The sequence below is a fragment of the Anabrus simplex genome, chromosome 11 (genome assembly GCF_040414725.1).
Source record: "Anabrus simplex isolate iqAnaSimp1 chromosome 11, ASM4041472v1, whole genome shotgun sequence".
NCBI classification, from domain to species: domain Eukaryota; kingdom Metazoa; phylum Arthropoda; class Insecta; order Orthoptera; family Tettigoniidae; genus Anabrus; species Anabrus simplex.
Genome location: NC_090275.1, coordinates 70,070,993 through 70,092,378, shown reverse-complemented (window position 1 = coordinate 70,092,378; position 21,386 = coordinate 70,070,993). Strand labels below are relative to the sequence as shown.

The window sequence follows — 21,386 nt, the reverse complement described above, 5'->3', positions numbered from 1 at the left end:
TAGCTAGACATGATGCGAGTGTAAAGAAATGATCTCTTCTACTTCAGGTATTGCTTCCTAGTTAGGTCATCTGACCGTAAAACAGATCCATTCAGCATGCTATGAATTACCGGAGAAGAACAATCATTTTATGTCTTTATGGCAACCTGTGTTTATCAACATGTTAGTATGTTATCAACAGTGCATAAGACGTAAGGTTGCACATTTTGAACACCTGCTGTACCACCCCAGTTAAATACGAGTTGCCATTGTCAACTTTCATGTTAAATGACGTATCTTGATGTTAAGAGCATGTCTGTAATTTCAGTACTGTTTATTTTGCCATATACTGCATTCAGAACTGCACACTTTTAACAGTGGTGGCTGGTGGTATTTGAAGCTGGGTGTTGCACGAAATTTTCTAATGTCACATTTTTATATGAGAAGCTTACAGAAACAAGAAACACTATTATCGTTAAGGAATGAGCTACATTCCTGTTTAAACTGGAATATATCTGGCAATTGAAACACAGGACATAAGAGGCTAATTAAACAGTGTAACTACATTCTTACCTCTCTTGGATTGAAAATGTACCCTGTTTTTCATTGGTGCCAAATGTTAGTAATATTGTGGGTGGTCTGATATGGCATATTCTAGTAGCTTGGAAAGGAAATTACCGTTGCGAGAGGAGAGAAAGCAGACATGAAGTCATCTGCTGCAATCTAATGGGGACATTTGGAGTTGTTTCTTGACAAGGGGCTTGCTGGTCTCATGCAACACCCAAGGACCTGATGCTATGTAGCCTACAAGCTTACGCTTGGCGCTTGGGAGTTGCCGCAGGAAAGCAAAAGTCCCTCAGTTGGATTCGAAGCCGGCAGCTTTTATTGGTCCATTACCAAGCATTACTGCATCGAATGACCAAAGATGGTTGATTTTAACATATTTTAGAATATATGTTAGGTTTATTAAACGAAAAAATTACCGAGCAAGTGGTCGCGTGCTTTGGGTCTTGGGAGATAGTGGGTTTGAACCCCACTGTCAGCAGCCCTGAAGATGGTTTTTCCCATTTTCACACCAGGAAAATGCTGGGGCTGTAACTTAGTGAAGACCACGGTCATTTCCTTCCTACTCCTAGCCCTTTCCTATCCCACTCATCGCCATGAGACCCATCTGTGTTGGTGCGATGTAAATCAAATTGTAAAAAGAAAGAAAACTAAACAATTAAAAGTAAATGTGACAAATGAAGTTTAAAATTATTGGGAGTTGTGCAATACTGCAACAATATCACTTCTACTAAAATATTTTCATTCCTCCCCTGAAGGGGGAGGCGGGCCTCCTAGACGGTGATGCCGTCTCTCAGACCAGGAGATTTGTTACGGTGAAGGAGATGCTCGGAGAAGGTGAGGGAGTTGGAGACCGTGGCCTATACTAGGAACTGTCCCGGCATCCGCCTTAGTGCAGGAGAATGGAAAACCACGGAAAACCTTCTCAGGACAGCTGACGGTGGGGACCAGCCCCTCTCCGTCTCTCGAATGCAGAGGCATAAAGCCGCGTCCTCCCCTCCTCTGGCTCGGTTGGTCGGTCAGAGTGCAGAGCCGTCGGACCTGCCGAAGCCAACTCTGCAACCGCCGACATCACGCTCCGCCCCTGATATTAACAACGGCACTATGTTCTAACGCGCGAGATTTTAAAGTACAGGAATTTGATTTTTTTTTGGAAATTGGAACATTCAGTGTACTCAGTGCATTGTTTAAAGGGCAGTGCAAAATAACAACAACGAAAAGAAAACACGGCGCAACAGCTTACCAAGTGACTACTGCTCAGACTGAACGCCCAACGTATTGTCCTGGGTAAATCCGTACACCTGACAACCCTATCCACGAACGGTGTCGTCAATCCTGCTGCTATATTGGTGCCTCTCCCGTCTCCAATAAGACCGACATTGCTTTCAGGTACCATCTTTGTGATCAGTAGGGCCCGGATTCATATGCACTAAAAACTCCGAAAATATGCATGCTCATATGCACTAAAGGTGTTGTAAATATGCACGAAAATATGCACTAAAATAAAATACAATTACCAGTCGCATTATATAATTTTAACTCAGTGTTAAATTGATAAACACGTTTAATTTCTTGCAAAATGATACATGTCAGTAAGTTCCAACAATTTTTCAATGTTTTCAGGAGTTTGCTGTTGTCGGCCAGAAGTAACTTATACGCTGAAAATTATCGTTCTACGTCGACGGACGTAAATGGGTAATACTTTAACACTGGCACGGACTGCTCGAAACATTCTTCTGGTAAAAATTTAGGCATTTTTACAGTTTAATCAGGTGAAACACTGCAGCATTCGAAGAGCAAGTTAACTGATGAACGCACTTTCGGGAGGCTACTCTAAGGAGAAGGAAAGTGTAATGTCAGAAAGAAGGAAATAGCTATTGCGCAAAGTTCATTAAATTTTTCATTTCGTTCAGAAATCTTAGATAATCCATCACACGTAAGAGAAAAATATGTCCGTACATGCACTAACGCTCGAAATATGCGGTAACGTTCAAAATGTGCATTTGGATATGCGCATATGCATTTTTTTTAAATCCGGGCCCTAGTGATCAGGAACAGTACTCCCTCTACTCACCTGGTGTGATCTGTAACTGTATACTGTCCTCCACTATCTTGGATATGGCCAGGGCTCGATTGAGGCAAGATCCTACCACTTTGCCTGTTCTGATCAGTTCATCCACATTTCCTGTGTATTCTCCCTGGGGTTCCAATGCTGTTACACATAACCCGCTCTGCAGCTGGCTTGTGGCGTACTCTCGAAAGTCTCTCTCTCGTTGACCGTTAGTACAGACTGGGAAGCAGTGGGACAGAGGTTCATCTCTCAGGAATATTGGAGTCACATGATCTAGTACATCTTTATATCTTGACTCAGGTACTGGTAGGATGACAACGTTGTCGACTTTCGTTACTCCCCCTGTTGTCGCCATCATCTTCTGCTGTTGGACGAAAAGATTGTGCGTTGTCCTTCTGGCCACAATTACGCTTCTCCACTGTAACAACACAGACATCAGTCACTGCTATGTACAACAGGGACAAAATTTCAGGAAGGGATTTTTAATAATATGGATGATCTGACTGCCTTATTTCTTATCTTTACGGTCTGTAAAATGATTGACAAGAAGTGTTCCAATTATTGGAAAACAATGGGATAAAGATTTATCTCTCAGGAATATTCTGTGTAATTTTATGATGTACCTATCCTTGTAAAAAATACTCTCTTTCTGAAGTTTTTTTAAAGGTTTTCAATATGTGGCGCAGGACAAATCCTCTCGGCCGTTCTTCGCTTTCTACACCGGGGCCGCTATCTCATGGCAGGTAGTACCGGGTGAGTTGGCCTTGCGGTTAGGGGCGCGCAGTTATGAGTTTGCAACCGGGAGATAGTGGGTTCGAACTCCACTGCCGGCAGCTCCGAAGATGGTTTTCCGCGGTTTCCCATTTTCACACCAGGCAAATGGTGGCGCTGTACCTTAATTAAGGCCACTTCCTTCCCATTCCTAAGCCTTTCCTATCCCGTCGTCGCCATAAGACCTATCTGTGCCGGTGAGACGTAAGGCAAATAGTATATAAATTAATATATAGGCCTATACACCGGCAGATAGATCCTCAGTTGTGATCACGTAGGCTGAGTCGACCTTGAAATCTCTGATTTGGTCGGGAATCGAACTGGGGCCACAGGGTAAGAGACAGACACGCCATCGTGACATTACGGAGCTGGCTCCTAAAGCGATACTTCTTTCCTTCTTTCTTACTCCGTTTACCCTCCAGGGTTGGATTTTCCCTCGGGTTCAGTGAGGGATCCCACCTCTACCGCCCCAAGGGCGGTGTTCTGGAGCGTGAGACTTTTGGTCGGGGGATACAACTGAGAAGGATGGCCAATACCTCGCTCAGGTGGCCTCACCTCCTATGCTGAACAGGGACCTTGTGGTGTAGGGAAGATTGGAAAGGACAGACAAGGAAGCGGCCGTGGCCTTAAGTTAGGTACCGTCCCGGCATTTGCCTGGAGGAGAGGTGGGAAACCACAGAAAACAATTTCGAGGATGGCGAGGTGGGAATCAAAACTCCTCTACTCAGTTGACGTCCCGAGGCTGAGTGGACTCCGTTCCAGTCCTCGTACCACTTTTCAAATATCGTGGCAGAGCTGGGAATCGAACCCGGCCTTCCGGGGGTGGCAGCTAATCACACTAACCATAGAGGCGGACCTAAAGCGATACTACTAATCGAAAATTCATATTGTAGCATATATTAGTCATTGTCCTAAACCAAGTACAGTTCATCGAAGCCCAAGCAGTTCAATCTGAGATGTTTAATTTTCCGGGAGGAGCGGTAGGAATGTTTGTAGGAATTATTGTAGAAGCGAGTGTACACTTCCCCTCCCGCGCACCGTGTGGCACATTTGTCCGGAACGAGTTCTCCAAATTCAACAGGAGAAAAAAACAACTATAGGTCTTTTTTTCGAGACATTGACGCTGGCGTTGCGAAAATGGGCGTGTTGTTGCCATGGTAACGTAGGCAACGTTGACATGTTCATGGCGCTAAACCGAGTGTTTATATCTTATTGTCACTTGGTGCCGTTTACCGGCAAATTACGCTTTATATCCCCTTTTGTGTTACGTTATTTTATCATTGTGTCTGCGTACAGTACAGGTACCGAACGGATGGTGTTTGTACTCTGCGCTATGGCAGCTGCAGTATGTGAGGCTCGCACATAGTTCTTGACCTTGCAAGCAGCCTGCACGTGTTCGACCTGGCAAGCATGAGTCGCCAGTCTGAATCTCAGATGTTAACATGGGGAGAGTTATTATTGTTGTTGTTGTTGTTGTTGTTGTTAGTCGTTTAGTCGCTTTCGACTCTCCGTGACCCCATAGACCAAAGTGCGCCATTTCTTCCTGTCGTATACTATTTTCCGAAGTCTTTCTAAATTGAGAGCCGTGGCTTCCTTGATGTCATCAATCCACCTCATCTGTTGTCGCCCTCTTCTCCTGTTACCATCAGTCTTCCCCAGCATTAAGGTCTTTTCCAGTGAATCATGTTTTCTCATGATATGACCGAAGTACTTTAGTTTTTGCCTGAGTATTTGACCTTCCAGTGAACAGCCTGGGTTGATTTCCTGTGATATGGACTTATTAGATCTCTTCGCAGTCCACGGAACTCTAAGGAGTTTTCTCCAACACCATAGTTCAAATGCATCTATTCTTCGGCGCTCAGCCTTTCTTACTGTCCAGGTTTCGCTTCCGTACATTGCTACTGGGAAGACCATAGCCTTCACTATACGAATCTTCGTTCTTAAAGTTACGTCTCTACTCTTGAAAACGTTATCAAGGTTGGCCATTGCCTTCCTCCCAAGGAGCAAGCGTCTCTTAATTTCATGGCTGCAATCGTCATCAGCAGTTATTTTGGAGCCCAAGTAGATGAAACTAGGAACAACCTCCATTGTTTCACCATTTATATGTTTCTGATTTCATTCGTAATGTTTTCTTTCAGTTCCTCCAATGTGTGAGGATTTGTTCGATACACTTTTTCTTTCAGTTTATCCCATAAGTAAAAATCACACACTGTTAGATCTGGAGAACGAGGAGGAAATACACCAGCACTGATCACTCTGTCTGCAAGCACTTCCGAGATTGTAAAAGTTATGGTTTCATTTTAGTTGTCGAGTGAACAGTCATTACTCTCGCTATTGGTGTGCAGAAAATCCTAATAGTGTTTATGATGTCCCTCATTATGATAGGAAGATTGGTGTTTGGTGTGCTGTTAGTTGCAAGACGAATAATTGGGCCTATTTTTTCGAGACGACAGTAAATTGAAGAGAGGTACCAAGATGACATTTTGACGCCATACTTCCATCAGTTAACGGAAGGAGAAAAATTGCGTGAGTTGTTTAAACAAGATTCAGCCCCTTCTCGTACAGCAGAAGATTCCCTTCTTACAATCTCGGAAGTGTTTGCAGACAGAGTGATCAGTGCTGGTCTATTTCCTCCTCGTTCTCCAGATCTAACAGTGTGTGATTTTTACTTATGGGTAAATTGAAAGAAAAAGTGTATCGAACAAATCCTCACACATTGGAGGAACTGAAAGAAAACATTACGAATGAAATCAGAAACATGACAATGGCAGAACTCACTCGTGTCAGCCAGAATGTGGTTACCAGATACAGTGCCTGTATAACGCAGGAAGGACGACACTTCCAGCATCTTCTACACTGACTGACAGAGCAAATGCAACACCAAGAAGGAGTGGTCAGAAATTTATGCCAATTGCAGGGTAGACTGACGTCACTGAGGTATGCTCATGATGTGAAATGCACCGCTGTGCTGCGCAAGTAGCGAACGATAAATGGGACACGGCGTTGGCGAATGGCCCACTTCGTACCGTGATTTCTCAGCCGACAGTCATTGTAGAACGTGTTGTCGTGTGCCACAGGACACGTGTATAGCTAAGAATGCTAGGCCGCTGTCAACGGAGGCGTTTCCAGCAGACAGACGACTTTACGAGGGGTATGGTGATCGGGCTGAGAAGGGCAGGTTGGTCGCTGCGTCAAATCGCAGCCGATACCCATAGGGATGTGTCCACGGTGCAGCGCCTGTGGCGAAGATGGTTGGCGCAGGGACATGTGGCACGTGCGAGGGGTCCAGGCGCAGCCCGAGTGACGTCAGCACGCGAGGATCGGCGCATCCGCCGCCAAGCGGTGGCAACCCCGCACGCCACGTCAACCGCCATTCTTCAGCATGTGCAAGACACCCTGGCTGTTCCAATATCGACCAGAACAATTTCCCGTCGATTGGTTGAAGGAGGCCTGCACTCCCAGCGTCCGCTCAGAAGACTACCATTGACTCCACAGCATAGACGTGCACGCCTGGCATGGTGCCGGGCTAGAGCGACTTGGATGAGGGAATGGCGGAACGTCGTGTTCTCCGATGAGTCACGCTTCTGTTCTGTCAGTGATAGTCACCGCAGACGCGTGTGGCGTCGGCGTGGAGAAAGGTCAAATCCGGCAGTAACTGTGGAGCGCCCTACCGCTAGACAACGTGGCATCATGGTTTGGGGCGCTATTGCGTATGATTCCACGTCACCTCTAGTGCGTATTCAAGGCACGTTAAATGCCCACCGCTACGTGCAGCATGTGCTGCGGCCGGTGGCACTCCCGTACCTTCAGGGGCTGCCCAATGCTCTGTTTCAGCAGGATAATGCCCGCCCACACACTGCTCGCATCTCCCAACAGGCTCTACGAGGTGTACAGATGCTTCCGTGGCCAGCGTACTCTCCGGATCTCTCATCAATCGAACACGTGTGGGATCTCATTGGACGCCGTTTGCAAACTCTGCCCCAGGCTCGTACGGACGACCAACTGTGGCAAATGGTTGACAGAGAATGGAGAACCATCCCCCAGGACACCATCCGCACTCTTATTGACTCTGTACCTCGACGTGTTTCTGCGTGCATCGCCACTCGCGGTGGTCCTACATCCTAGTGAGTCGATGCCGTGCGCATTGTGTAACCTGCATATCGGTTTGAAATAAACATCAATTGTTCGTCCGTGCTGTCTCTGTTTTTCCCCAACTTTCATCCCTTTCGAACCACTCCTTCTTGGTGTTGCATTTGCTCTGTCAGTCAGTGTATAACAGGGCCTCTCAAACGCCCAAAATCTCACGCGTGCAGAGCGAGGCGCAAGAGCTCCGTGCACTGTGCATCGGTGCCGCTCGGTGCCGCTCGGTATGGCTCGGATCAACGCTTCGTCTCTGGGCTACTCGGCTATGCTCGGCCCAACTCAGCCCGGATTTGGAGCGCTACGGCGCAAGTGGGGGAGAGGGAGACAGGCGGAGCGAGCGAGACAGGCGTGAGGAAAGAGAGAGACAGCGCTATTGCTCCAAATCGAGAAGTGGGGGGTCTGCACTCTGGTCAACCAAGCCAAGTCGTCTTTTGCACCGTGCACAGTGCATGCACCACGCGCATGCACCCTGAGAGGCCCTGTTCTATAAGGTAAGATTTCATATAAAATTGTATACATGTTTAAAGCAGGGCGGCCGCGCGCGACATAAGTTCGGCTGAGGCAGCTGCCGTAGCGCAGAGTGCAAACACCATGCGTTCGGTCTGAGTTTACATGAGAGATCCTGTAGTTGTATTGACAGACAGTTTTTATTTCATTCCACACATACAGTCATTCTTTTTCCTGTTCATAATTAGCTTACTAGTTATAAGTTGAAGGTTACTTTTAGATTAGTTTAGTCGCAGTTGATAGTGACTGTCATTTAGTTACGAACTTGTTATTTTGGTTGTTATTTAGTTACGCTTTGTGATTCCTAGCACTTAATTATTTTGTTCCGTGTAAAATATTCCAGTCGTGATTTTGTGATTTACATCTGCATAATCTGTTGATCATAGGAAGCTTTTGAGGAGAGGCAATGAGAAATATTGGAACTTGTAACCGAGTTTTTAAAATTCTCGCTTTAAGATTAAAGATTTTTCCTTTCATGTATGTTATAATGTGTGCTCTAGGATTATAAAAATAATATAAAGCTCTAGAGAATGAATCATGACCACGACTTTCAAAACAACGAGAGCCCGTGAGAGGGGCGTGGCACTGTCTATTCTTGGCAACATTTTGTGCTGGTGTTAGTTTATTTTCTGTAGTTCAGCACTTTGCCACTCAACTGTCAGACTCCAGCTCTGGGAAAAAAAGAGAGTATAATGTCGTCTATAGTCCTCGCAATTGTCTCTTTAACGACCGGCACGCTATCTTCACATGCAGTCTGTCAGTTACAAGGCAAACATGCTATTGGTCTGGGTGCATCAGAGTTGTGCTTATGAGTTCTGTACGGTGCAATAACTCGAAGAAGAGAAGTAGCCCGTTGGGGTCTATTACTCTAACGTTACCAGAATGTTTTCACAATTTTCGGGGACAGATATAAGTACAAGTAAAAGCTACCTTTGTATGGTGCTGCATGCTAGTTTACCAGACGGTTACAGTTTACATTGTTGCATACAGATTTTAAAGGACGAAAACACTCATTCTACTTACATAGGCCTACACTTATTTACAGTGATGGGAGAAGTACGTAGAGAAAGTAATTGGGCTAGATTACAGTTGTTCTCTCTTTCTTAACCCCTTTGCCGTCCAGAGTTGGTTTTTCCCTCGTAATCAGTGAGGGATCCTACCTCTACCACCTCAAGTGCAGTGTCCTGGAACGTGAGACTGTGGGTCGGGGATAAAACTGGGGAGGAGGACTAGTACCTCGCCCATACTGCCTCACCAGTTATGCTGAACATTGGCCTTTAGGGGGGATGGGAAGATTGGAAAGGATAGAGAAGGAAGTGGCCGTGGCATTAAGTTAGGTACCATCCCGGCATTTTCCTGGAGGAGAAGTGGGAAACCACGGAAAACCACTTCCAGGATGGCTGAGGTGAGAATAGAACCCCTTCTACTCAGTTGACCTCCCGAGGCTTACTGGACCTCGTTCTAGTCCTCCTACCACTTTTCAACCCGGGCCTCCGGGAGTGGCAGCTAATCACACTCAACCACTACACCACAGAGGCGGACACTGAATTACAGTTACCTGAACAATATTTTACTCAGTCACAATTGCAAATCTCTTTTTCAATAAGTAATCAACAAATTACAAATTACCGAGCGAGTTGGCCGTGCGGTTAGAGGCGCGCAGCTGTGAGCTTTGGGTTCGAACCCCACTGTTGGCAGTCCTGATGATGATTTTACGTGGTTTCCCGTTTTCGCACCAGGCTGTACCTTAATTAAGGCTACGATCGCTTCCTTCCAACTCTTAGGTCTTTCTTATCCCATCGTCGCCATAAGACCTATCTGTGTCGGTGCGACGTAAAGCCACTAGCAAAATAATTTGCCACTTATAAAATTTATAAAACAATTAGCTCTTAAAATTCTCACTGCCAAGCTTCGATCTCTTAGGTGAAAGCACATCTTTGCATTTACCGAAAAGACGTCTGACAGGGGCACTAAAAAAATCTGTGTTTGTTAAGCACATCTTCTGCAATGAGGGATATTGTAGGATACGTCTGATGTCTTTGGAAATACTGAAGAGGTACCAAAGTACCTCATCGAGCCCTGGTGAAGCTACTAGTTCTCTTATAGCGAAGAAATCCACTGCCTGTTTCCAGTCATTCGACCGGGTCAGGAATTGAACAACACCTCCTAGATAATAAGACCTAACAACAGCGTGGTGACGTCACGCTACGGAGGCGATGGCAATGCAGAGAAACGCGGAACATGGTTAAACACAGACATGATTTTAATATTTTTTGCCAATGGTATAATTTTTTTACTAACAAATAGCGTTTAAATTTTAAAGTATACTGAATTATACTGTCGTTATTACCATATTTTAGTGACTCTGCCATTAAAAATAAACAGCAAACAGTTGTAAAACACGACAGCATCTTGCAATGTTAACTTACTTAGGCCGAATCGCTAATAGCACAACAGGATGTTACAAATATATTTCAATTTAAATAGGCATTACATGATCTTAAAAGAAAACTAGCACGTATAATATTAGCATAGGCCTAACATCTAAGCTGACGTAGTATCACTGGCAGTATTTGCACATGAGCCTACAATGTTTCATCCCTTGAAGTTCATGTATGGTTTAATGAGAATTTCACCTACCATCGATGTTACCAATTTGCCATTCTGTTCGAAACCTTGAACTTTACGTTTTATGTATTCCAGAAAGTATGTAAGTTTCTGTCCTAATATTGGACTACCGTTTAGACCAGAGCCTACTCTTTTAAAAGTACTGACATGTGGCAATATTAAATTGCTACTATGTCTCATAAATTTGTAAAATCGCACAGCGCAACAGCCCTGAAGGGCTTGGCCTTGGCCCTGCTCAGCCCGAAGGCCTGCAGATTACGAGGTGTTTTGTGTTCGGCAGGATGAATCCTCTCGGCCGTTATTCTTGGCTTTCTAGACCAGGGCCGCTATCTCACCGTACGATAGCTCGCAAATGTAATCACGTAGACTGAGTCGACCTCGAACCAGCCCTCAGATCTAGATAACAATCCCTGACTTGGCCGGGAATCGAACTTGGGTCCTCCGGGTAAGAGGCAGGCATTATATCCCTTCACCACGGGGCGGCCGTAAATTTGTAAACATGAGGAGATATCAGGCAGAAGGTTGAACAAATTACAAGAAAATCATACACACACTCCTTTATGAACTAAGAAATGTTTTAACTACGACTATTAAATTAACTGTGGAGACATCATCCTCGGTGTTCAATTCACCAACTAGGACTAGAATTAACTTATTTCTTGAATCATTCTACACATTGTTACACTCATTCCTTGTAAGGCAGCTATGATGTTTTGTAACTAAAGAATATAACCGCACTTGTATTAGTAATTTTGTTCACATATACATTAGAAATATTTTATACTTTAATAAAACCCGTTTAGAATAAAGGCCATGTCCTATTAGATGATTACATATGCTATGTAGTATGGTTGCCTTGATGTATCGACGTACAGAAAAATTACTTACGTTCCCTTTATCACAGTACAACAACCATCAGGTAACAACATGTTTATTGTACTTTTCAGTTGTGTAAGATTGTGAATTGAAACTCTGTGTACGGTATGAGATATGTACTATCTTCAACGGCTCTGTTTATTGCTTCTCTTTCTATTCTACTTTTTTGCCTGGTTCTTCTCTTCACCTGCCAGAATGTGACGATAAATATGATGGGCAGTCATGGTCTTGGAAGAGGAGTAGTTAAAAGTTTTTCGTGACGATCAGTACCAGTTATTTCCCATAAAATATCACCGACTTTGAAATGTCTGTGGCATAACTTAAAATAATGTATCACCGTGAGCGAAATTCATGCATTTACGGAGTGAATCGGCCTACACTAGCAGCTCTTGTAGGTGGTATGTTTTAATGCGTATAATAATAATAATAATAATAATAATAATAATAATAATAATAATAATAATAATAATAATAATAATAATAATAATAATAATAATAAAATTATACCGTTGAAATAATATATCCCATGATTGTGAGCTAACATAACCTTATATCATTGAAGAGTAAATATACCTACATATCACCAGCTGTTGCGTGTAGTTAAATACGTCATAGGCCTATGCTCATTATGATTGTGTGAGAATGTAATAATAATAGTTACTCACCACTGAGTTATTAGTACCTAAATCTGTAGTCTTGTCTTGGAATTGCACGTAAACATATCTGCCGCATAACCTCGTCTTTCGGAAACTTAATGCATGCACTTCGTTATCACTGTCGCATTTCTCCTTACAGTTGAGTACCCAACACATCAGTACCATTATGTACAACGGTATTAGCAATTGGCACCATTAAACGCAAGCTTGCCTGCCGATGCTGACGTCACAGTATATTCCCAGAACGGTTGTGAGGCCTTATATCTAGGAGGTGTTGAATTGAATGAACGAAACCCCCATCTAGCGGTGAGGATAGGGATTGTGCCGGTTGCCGAAGCCTGCCGCACTCCAATGGGGCAGTGATTAATGACTGACAGCTGATATTCAATGATTAAGTGTTGGTAGAATGAAAGATGACGGGGTCGTACCGGAGCACCCGGAGAAAAACCTGTCCCGCCTTCGCTTTGTCCAGCACAAATCTCACATCGAATGGCACGGATTTGAACCACAGAACCCAGTGGTGAGAGGCCAGTACGTTGCCATCTGAGCCACGGGAGTTCCCTGTCGTAGCAGAACTGAAAAATGTATCATCATCATCGCTTACGTTGACTCGTTGGCTGAACGGTCAGCGTGCTGTCCTTCGGTTCAGAGGGTGCCGCGTTCGATACCCGGCCGGGTCGGGGATTTTAACCTTAATTGGTGAATTCCAATTGCACGGGGCTGGGCGTATGTGTTGTCTTCATCATCATTTCATCCTCATTACGACGCGCAGGTTGCCTACGGGTGTCAAATAGAAAGACCTGCACCTGGCGAGCCGAACCCGTCCTGGGATATCCCGGCACTAAAAGCCATACGACATTTCATTTTGTCATCACTTACGTTTTTCTAACTTCTGCTTTTATGCGGTATTTATAGGTTACTAGAATGTAACGATTACAGTGTTATTTCAAGAAGCAAATTGCGAGTAAATATTACATGTTGTAAAAAAAGTAACAGTGCCTCTGTGGTGTAGTGGTTAGTGTGATTAGCTGCCACCCCCGGAGGCCCGGGTTCGATTCTCGGCTCTGTCACGTAATTTGAAAAGTGGTACGAGGGCTGGAACGGGATTCATTCAGCCTCGAGAGGTCAACTGAGAATCCCACCTCAGCCATCCTGGAAGTGGTTTTCCGTGGTTTCCCACTTCTCCTCCAGGCAAGTGCATGGATGGTACCTAACTTAAGGCCACGGCCGCTTCCTTCCCTCTTCCTTGTCTATCCCTTCCAATCTTCCCATCTCCCCGCAAGGCCCCTGTTCAGCATAGCAGGTGAGGCCACCTGGGCGAGGGATTGGTCATTCTCCCCAGTTGTATGCCCCGACCCAGAGTCTGAAGCTCCAGGACACTGCCCTTGAGGCGGTAGAGGTGGGATCCCTCGCTAAGTCCGAGGGAAAAACCGACCCTGGAGGGTAAACAGATAAAGAAGAAGAAGAAGAAGAAGAAGAAGAAGAAGAAGAAGAAGTAACAGACTACTAAAAACAATTCGTTAAAAGTAATGCCATTACTTTTTCGCAGTTACTTCCCAACTTTCCTTATTTACATACTTCATGTTACCACTATCGCCACACAAAGTGCATTCATGCTTTTCTATTCTCCCACGTGCTCTGCAACAGAGATTTTCTCGTTCCAGACACTAAAGATTGCTTGGTATACAAAACAAACGGCAGTAGATTCATTTACACCTCGACAGGGAAAAGGACTCTTCTTGAACATCAAAACAATTATTGAACACTTTCAGTTTTGAGGCAACTGTATAGGCTAACTATTCTAATAACATTTATCATCATTCAGGTGTATCATGCCCTTACAGAGACAGCAAACTGCTACATACTAAGAGGAAGTTACACGCTGTGGAACTGACATCCACTTGTATCCACACAGCACAGTGCACCAGACCGAGCTCGATAGCTGCAGTCGCTTAAGTGCGGCCAGTATCCAGTATTCGGGAGATAGTGGGTTCGAACCCCACTGTCGGCAGCTCTGAAGACGATTTTCCGTGGTTTCCCCATTTTCACACCAGGCAAATGCTGGGGTTGTACCTTAATTAAGGCCACGGCCGCTTCCTTCCCACTCCTAGCCCCTTCTTCTCCCATCGTCGCCATAAGACCTACCTGTGTCGGTGCGACGTAAAGCAAATAGCAAAAACAGTGCACCAGAGAGATCGGAACCAGAGAGCACACAGAAGGGAAACCATTTTTGTAAGGCGGCCACGTGATTACAATTGAGGAGCTGTCTGACGGTGAGATAGCGGCTTCCATCTAGAAAGCCAAGAATAACGACTGTGATCTACATTATTTATTTATTTATCTATCGTATGGCATACATGAACATTATTTATAATTCTACACCCAGATTACAAATGTATTGAAGTGCTTGTGGTGTCCCTAGGAAGAAGTATCTTAATTCACTACTGTAAGATCTTTGTGGGCATTCTTGAATTAAGTGCTTAACAGTCAGTCTTACAGCGCCATGCTCACAACATGGTGAAGGTCTTTTCCTCCACTTGTACAGGAGATCCCCACATACACCGTAATTGGTCCGATCTACAGTCTGGGTGCATCGAAGTTGTGCTAATGAGTTACACGCCGAGAATAGAACTTGGTGCCTCCGGGTGAGAGATAGGCAGGCTACCCCTATACCGCGGAGTCGGCTAATTGGTCTTATGGCGACGATGGCACAGAAAATGGCCGGGAGTGGGAAGGAAGCGACCGTGGCCTTAAAGGTGCAGCCCCAGCATTTGCCTGGTGTGAAAATGAGAAACCACCGAAAAACATATTCAGGGCTACCAACACTAGGATTCGATCCCACTATCTCCCGAACGCAAGCTGATAGCAAAACCACTTAGTTGCTCGGTAAATCTGAAGTAACACTGCCTAATTTTATACAGGGTATTTCAAAAAAGTTCAAAATTTTTTTAAAACTTGTATATTCTACTAGTTAGGTGCACTTAGATTCTACAGTTTTCTCCAATGGCCCTCCTCCTTTGCCCTCAAGTGTCAAAAATGAGTAGTTTGACAAAATTAGTATGTTACTTTTATAATAATAAGTGACATGAACTATTACAATTTGACGAATACAAACTATTATCTTTACTTCGTAAAATGCATGGTTCTAAGACATTTAAAATGTCAAAACCAAAGCTTGATAAATAACTCTCTATTCATTCTGTAAAACGACATGGTTTGTAACATCAAACCAAAAATCAGACCTTTGCAGTATTTTCTGAAAAAATTTGTACCAGAACCTGTAAAAGAGAACATTGTAGAAGTCTTCCTCGTGATAAAAGAGTTTCACCTTGTGCTTTTTTGACACGGCATAAGCTAATTTTCAAACATCGTGTGTGCAGTTAGGCAATGTTGCTTTAGAATTATCATTATTAGTATTTTGCTTAGAAAGAATTACTCATTTTATGCTGTGATATTCATAATATTCTGCCAAGTGAAAGTACAGTACCGGTATAATGAAATGTTCAAATGCAAATTCAAATGTATAAAATGTGCCATGTTCATTCATGTACCGGTATCCTTAACGCAGGCCAGCGTAACTGGCTGATATCGCTCAAGGCGAGCTCCGGGCCATTTCCTTCTCGCTGTATGTTTGCCTCTGCGGTTATGTATTTGCCTTCCTGACACTAGTTGCAGCCCCTCCCTCTCTACTAAAACCCGAATGCAAAATCTTCATAGCTTTTACCAAAACTTTTCTGGAGGAAGGATTCCGCGCTTACAGACTGGCTACCAAAATATTCAGTAGGTTGGATACTGAGTACCTGTGTGAACACCTGTTTTCTAGAATGTAATTACGGAAAAAACAGAGTGGTTCTTCCGTATCATTCACCTCAAATACTGTCGGATCCGGACTCCAAACATTAAAAAACGTAGCCAAAAGAAAAGATGCCACACGTCTTAAAACAGCCCCCAATAAATATGACATATATTAATATTCAAATTGGATGTCATTTTGCGCTTTATTTATTCTTTGGGCTGTAAAAACTTGTTTAAAATATATGCTAATCATTTTTCATTATTTTCAATGTAGGCCCTATTCTTGCAATGTTCATTGCGTTAATTATTACGGTTTTACTCACTTGAGCTTTTTACTAAGTTCGACCTTAATTCATTGCCATTTATCACTTTACAATCCTGTATTCTAATTTAAAAGGTAACTTCTGTAGTTAGCATGATTAGCTGCCACCCCCGAGGGTCATGGTTCAATTCCCGGCTCTGCCAAAAAATTTGAAAAGTGGTACGAGGGCTGGAACGGGGTATACTGAGCCTCGGGAGGCAACTGAGTAGAGGGGGATTCGATTCCCACCTCAGCCATCCTCGAAGTGGTTTTCCGTGGTTTCCCACTTTTCCTTCCGCTTCCTTCCCTCTTCCTTGTCTATCCCCTCCAATATTTCCATTCCTCCTGTTCTTAACATGTTTACCTTCGAGGGTTGGTTTTTCCCTCGGACTCAGCGAAGGACCCCACCTCTACCACCTCCAGTTTTCGTATTTGACTCAGGATTTCTCTGTCAGATATCGTTATTTTCAAAACAGATCTCACATGCATAGGCGTGTCAAGTTTGAAGACAATCTGACAAAACATTTTGAATACCGAAAAATAAAGTTTTGAGGAAAAGCTAATTTTGTATAAAATTACAGAACCTTCATCAGAACTTCCCAGCACCGTATATTTCTCTTTCCCTGGCTCTTTCCCTCTCCTCAGCAACAGCTGTTAACATTCTACTTATTAAGCCCTCATAGATAAAAATACGTACCCTCTGGCAGTAATGATCGATCTTTGAATGTTAAAAGTTTGGAAGAGTTTTCGCTAACGTTTGTTTGTATATTCCATTATGATAAGCTACAATGTACAAGTGTTATTAATTCCAATTAATAACTATTGGCAAATGTAACACAATGACCACAAGATGAATTTTGAAGACTGGAACATTCTTCAGAAAACGTAAATTAAAATACAAGGCAATATGCGCTGGGCATTTTCTCCTCGACATGATTTGTTGTCTGTAACAGGGAACTAGTTAATTTTACTATTTCTAATTATCTTCTATGTATATGACTACGGAAACTGTTCACCAATGACAACATAGAGCTCTACACTAGGAATTACCGGAAGTTCAAAATCGGAAATGTGTAATACAGTGAAATTCCGAACGTATTCATCGAGAAAGTGGGCGTGGCGTTCTGAAGGGATTTTTAAATACGCCAGCAGGATATTTAAAAATGGCCGTACACGAGAAAAATATCGTCATATGCCTCAGGAATGGGGTAACTTTTAGGGTAAACACCTCAGTTTTGGTTTCTGGACCATTTGGGCTTTAAAATAATAATAATAATAATAATAATAATAATAATAATAATAATAATAATAATAATAATAATAATAATAATAATAATAATAATAATATTGGATTTACGTCCCATTAACGGCTTTTTTGGTTTTTCGAGACGCCGAGGTGCCGGAATTTAGTCCCATAGGATTTCTTTTACGTGCCAGTAAATCTACCGACACGAGGCTGACGTATTTGAGGACCTTCAAATACCACCGGGCTGAGCTAGCATCGAACCTGCCAGCACCTCAACCGTCTGAACCACTCAGCCTGGCACTGACTTCAAAACTCAGTAGTTCTAACCTTATCAAGAAAATGGCAAGAAATATAGAAGGGAATTGTACAAGAGCTATAACCATAAATTCAAAATCGCTCGCATACAAATACACGGTGGGTCGCTGGTTATTGTTATAAAACAGTCTATCACATTTCACACGCCCACTACCTACAATGTTCGAAGCCTCTAAAGGTAAATGATTTATATTGGTATTTTCTTACATTACCATGTCAAAGACTGCTTTGTAGTAGAATCAGCTAGCACAGTGTGTCTGTCTGGAAGAACTTGGCGAGCGTTTAAAGAAGCGCTGACTGGCTTTTTACAATGAAGGGCTAATATTACTGCCAGGTCAGACTGTCTTGCTGCTTGCTTGGCAGTTACTGTATCTTACTATGCTAAGTTCACAGTCTAAGTTAAGCGTAACACTAATCAGACCTGATAAGATGTTATACTAACATTAGTATTGTAGTACCTTAGAAGCGAACTGATATCAAAGGAGATAAAAAAGATGACGTGGAAAATTTAATGATTACATATACATTGGGTTGATGGTAGAATGAGTTCATGGTTCAGAACAGTAATAGGAGTGAGATAAGGCTATTTCCACTTAGCTTTATTATTGCTAAAGGATTGTTGCGCCTCGAAATACCGTTAATGCGACAATGTTGAGGGGAAATATACTGATCCGCATCACATGTATCGCTTAGAACGACCGGGCGAGTTGGTCGTGCGGTGAGGGGCGCGCTACTATGAAATTGCATCCGGGAGATAGCGGGTTCGAACCCCACTGTCCGCAGCTCGAATATGGTTTTCCGTGGTTTCCCATTTTCACACCATGTAAATGCTGGGGCTGTATCTTTATTAAGGCCACGGCCGCTTCCTTCCCACTCCTTTCCTATCCTGTCGTCGCCATAAGACCATTGATATAGTTCATGCAAAACTGAATCTTAGATGACAAAATATTTCTGGTCAGTGTTCTAAGCTGAAATATGATTACACAGCGGTTTTTCTAGGCGCAACGACGATATGGTTTATCGAGCGAACTGGTCTCGCGCCTCTGAGCTTGCATTCGGGAAATGATAAGTTCGAATCCCACCTTCGGATATCCTCAATATTGTTCTCCTTCGTCTCCTCTTTTTTATACGAGACAAATGTTGGGACTGTACCTTAATTACGGTGAAAGTCACTACCTTCCTAAATCCTATCCTCTCCCCGTCATTGCTTCCACTGTGTGGGCGTTAGAATAACAACCACGAAATCCTCTGCCTGTCATAAAAGACGACTGAAAGGGCAGCTAGGGGCTCTCTTTGGAGCGTAGGTTGACGACCCCGGAGCCCTGAGTGTGGGGGCGGTAGAAAAACACCCACATTATTTCCTGCCTGTCGTAAGAGGCTCTGAACTTTGGAGCGTGGATTGCCAAAACACGGGGCCCTTAGCTGAGTCCAGACATTGCTTCCACTTACTTGTGCCAGGCTCCTCACTTTCATCTATCCTATCTGAGCTCCCTTGGTCAACTATTGTACTTTTCTGAACCCGACAGTATTAGGTATCAAGGCCTAGGGAGTCTTTCATTTTCACGCCCTTCGTGGCCCTTGTCCTTCTTTGAGGAATACCTTCATTTTTCGAAGTATCGGATCCCTTCCATTTTTTCTCTCTGATTAGTGTTATATCGAGGATGGTGCCTAATTGTACTTCCTCTTAAAACAATAATCACCACCACCACTTTAGCTGAGTGGCATTGCTTCCACTTACTTGTGCCAGGCTCCTCGCTTTCATCTATCCTAACCGACCTCCATGGTCAACTCTTATTCTTTTCCGACCCCGATGGTATTAGATTGTCGAGGCCTTGGGAGTCTTCGATTTTCACGCCCTTCTTGGATCTTGTCTAGCGCCAAGTTATAGGAATTTGCTGGCTGGCGAGAACTCTCGAATACTTTCAGGGCGATGACCGATAAACGATTTATGAACTTTTGCTGGAATGAAATGTATAGGAGAAGTTGGCATTCCTGGAGAAAACCTCCTACTACTACATTATTTCATTCCTCCCCTGAAGGGGGAGGCGGGCCTCCTAGACGGTGACGCCGTCCTTCAGGCCAGGAGATTTGTATCGGAGAAGGTGAGGGGGTTGGCGGCCGTGGCCTATACTAGGAACTGTCCCGGAATTCGTCTTAGTGCAGGAGAATGGAAAACCACGTAAAACCATTCTCAGGACAGCCAACGGTGGGGACCAGTCCATCTCCGTCTCCCGAATACAGAGGCGTAGAGCCACGGTAGAGTCGCGGCCACCCCTCCTCTGCTCGGTTGGCCGGTCGGAGCGCAGAGCTGTCGGACCATGGATCAGCCGTGACCACTTGTGGACCGAAACGCATTCTGCATCCGCCGACCAGAAGAAAACCTCTCACGCTACCGAATATTCTGACACAAATTTCACATGAAATCACCCAGATCTTAACCTAGGACGCAGCATTAAAACGCTAGGATTTAACCAATAGATCTATAAAGAGTCCAGATTATTATTATTATTATTATTATTATTATTATTATTATTATTATTATTATTATTATTATCAATTGCCTGCACATGAAGATATTCAGCAGTAGAACACAATAGGTCCGCCTCTGTGGTGTAGTGGTTAGTGTGATTAGCTGCCACCCCCGGAGGCCCGGGTTCGATTCCCGGCTCTGCCACGAAATTTCAAAAGTGGTACGAGGGCTGGAACTGGGTCCACTCAGCCTCGGGAGGTCAACTGAGTAGAGATGGGTTCGATTCCCACCTCAGCCATCCTGGAAGTGGTTTTCCGTGGTTCCCACTTCTCCTCCAGGCAAATGCCGGGATGGTACCTAACTTAAGGCCACGGCCGCTTCCTTCCCTCTTCCTTGTCTATTCCTTCCAATCTTCCCATCCCCCCTCAAGGCCCGTGTTCAGCATAGCAGGTGAGGCCGCCTGGGCGAGGTACTGGTCATTCTTCCCAGTTGTATCCCCCGATCCGATGTCTGAAGCTCCAGGACACTGCCCTTGAGGCGGTAGAGGTGGGATCCCTCGCTGAGTCCGAGGGAAAAGCCAACCCTGGACAATAAACAGATTAAGAAAGAAAGAAAGAAAGAAAGAAAGAACACACTAGAAAATTTCAATCACATAGGGATTTCCAAGAAAGACAAACTTACGACTCTTAAGATTGAAAAGGCGTGAACTGGAAGAAAAAGAAGAACTCCGAGCACATGTGCGCAGGAATACTGAGCAAAAGTTAAAGGACTTGGAAGAAGACAAAGAGCAATAGCAATGATGAGGTCTTTCATTAGCCGAAACGAGAGAAGAAAAATAGTCACTCTGCTACTTTGTCAGATCTTCAATGTCTACCATTTATGCGAACCAGTTTCGACGTTTCGATTGTGCTGCTACCTACCAGTGAAAATATAGAGCTTAAAACTGAGATAACTTTTATTGGATGGATGCTGACTGCGCAAACATGCCAAAAATGAAGACATGAAGTGCTATGATGTTATGCTCGGCCTTCAAAAATTTGCTATCTTGTTCAGGTTCGAACCTC

General features: G+C 43.9%; 1 protein-coding gene across 3 annotated transcripts in view; it reads right to left on the bottom strand.

The window, feature by feature from the left end:
- LOC136883539 (arylalkylamine N-acetyltransferase 1) overlaps positions 1-21,386 on the bottom strand; it is a 110,522-nt gene that overhangs the window by 8,741 nt on the left and 80,395 nt on the right. For 2 of the 3 annotated variants that reach the window (XM_068229761.1, XM_067155911.2), the window contains exon 2: positions 2,618-3,032. In XM_068229761.1, coding sequence (XP_068085862.1) covers positions 2,618-2,972 — 355 coding nt within the window. In that variant the 5' untranslated portion in view covers positions 2,973-3,032. Of the gene's footprint in view, positions 1-2,617; positions 3,033-18,064; positions 18,240-21,386 lie in introns of those variants that run through there. The other variant, XM_067155912.1, reaches the window with a different exon arrangement.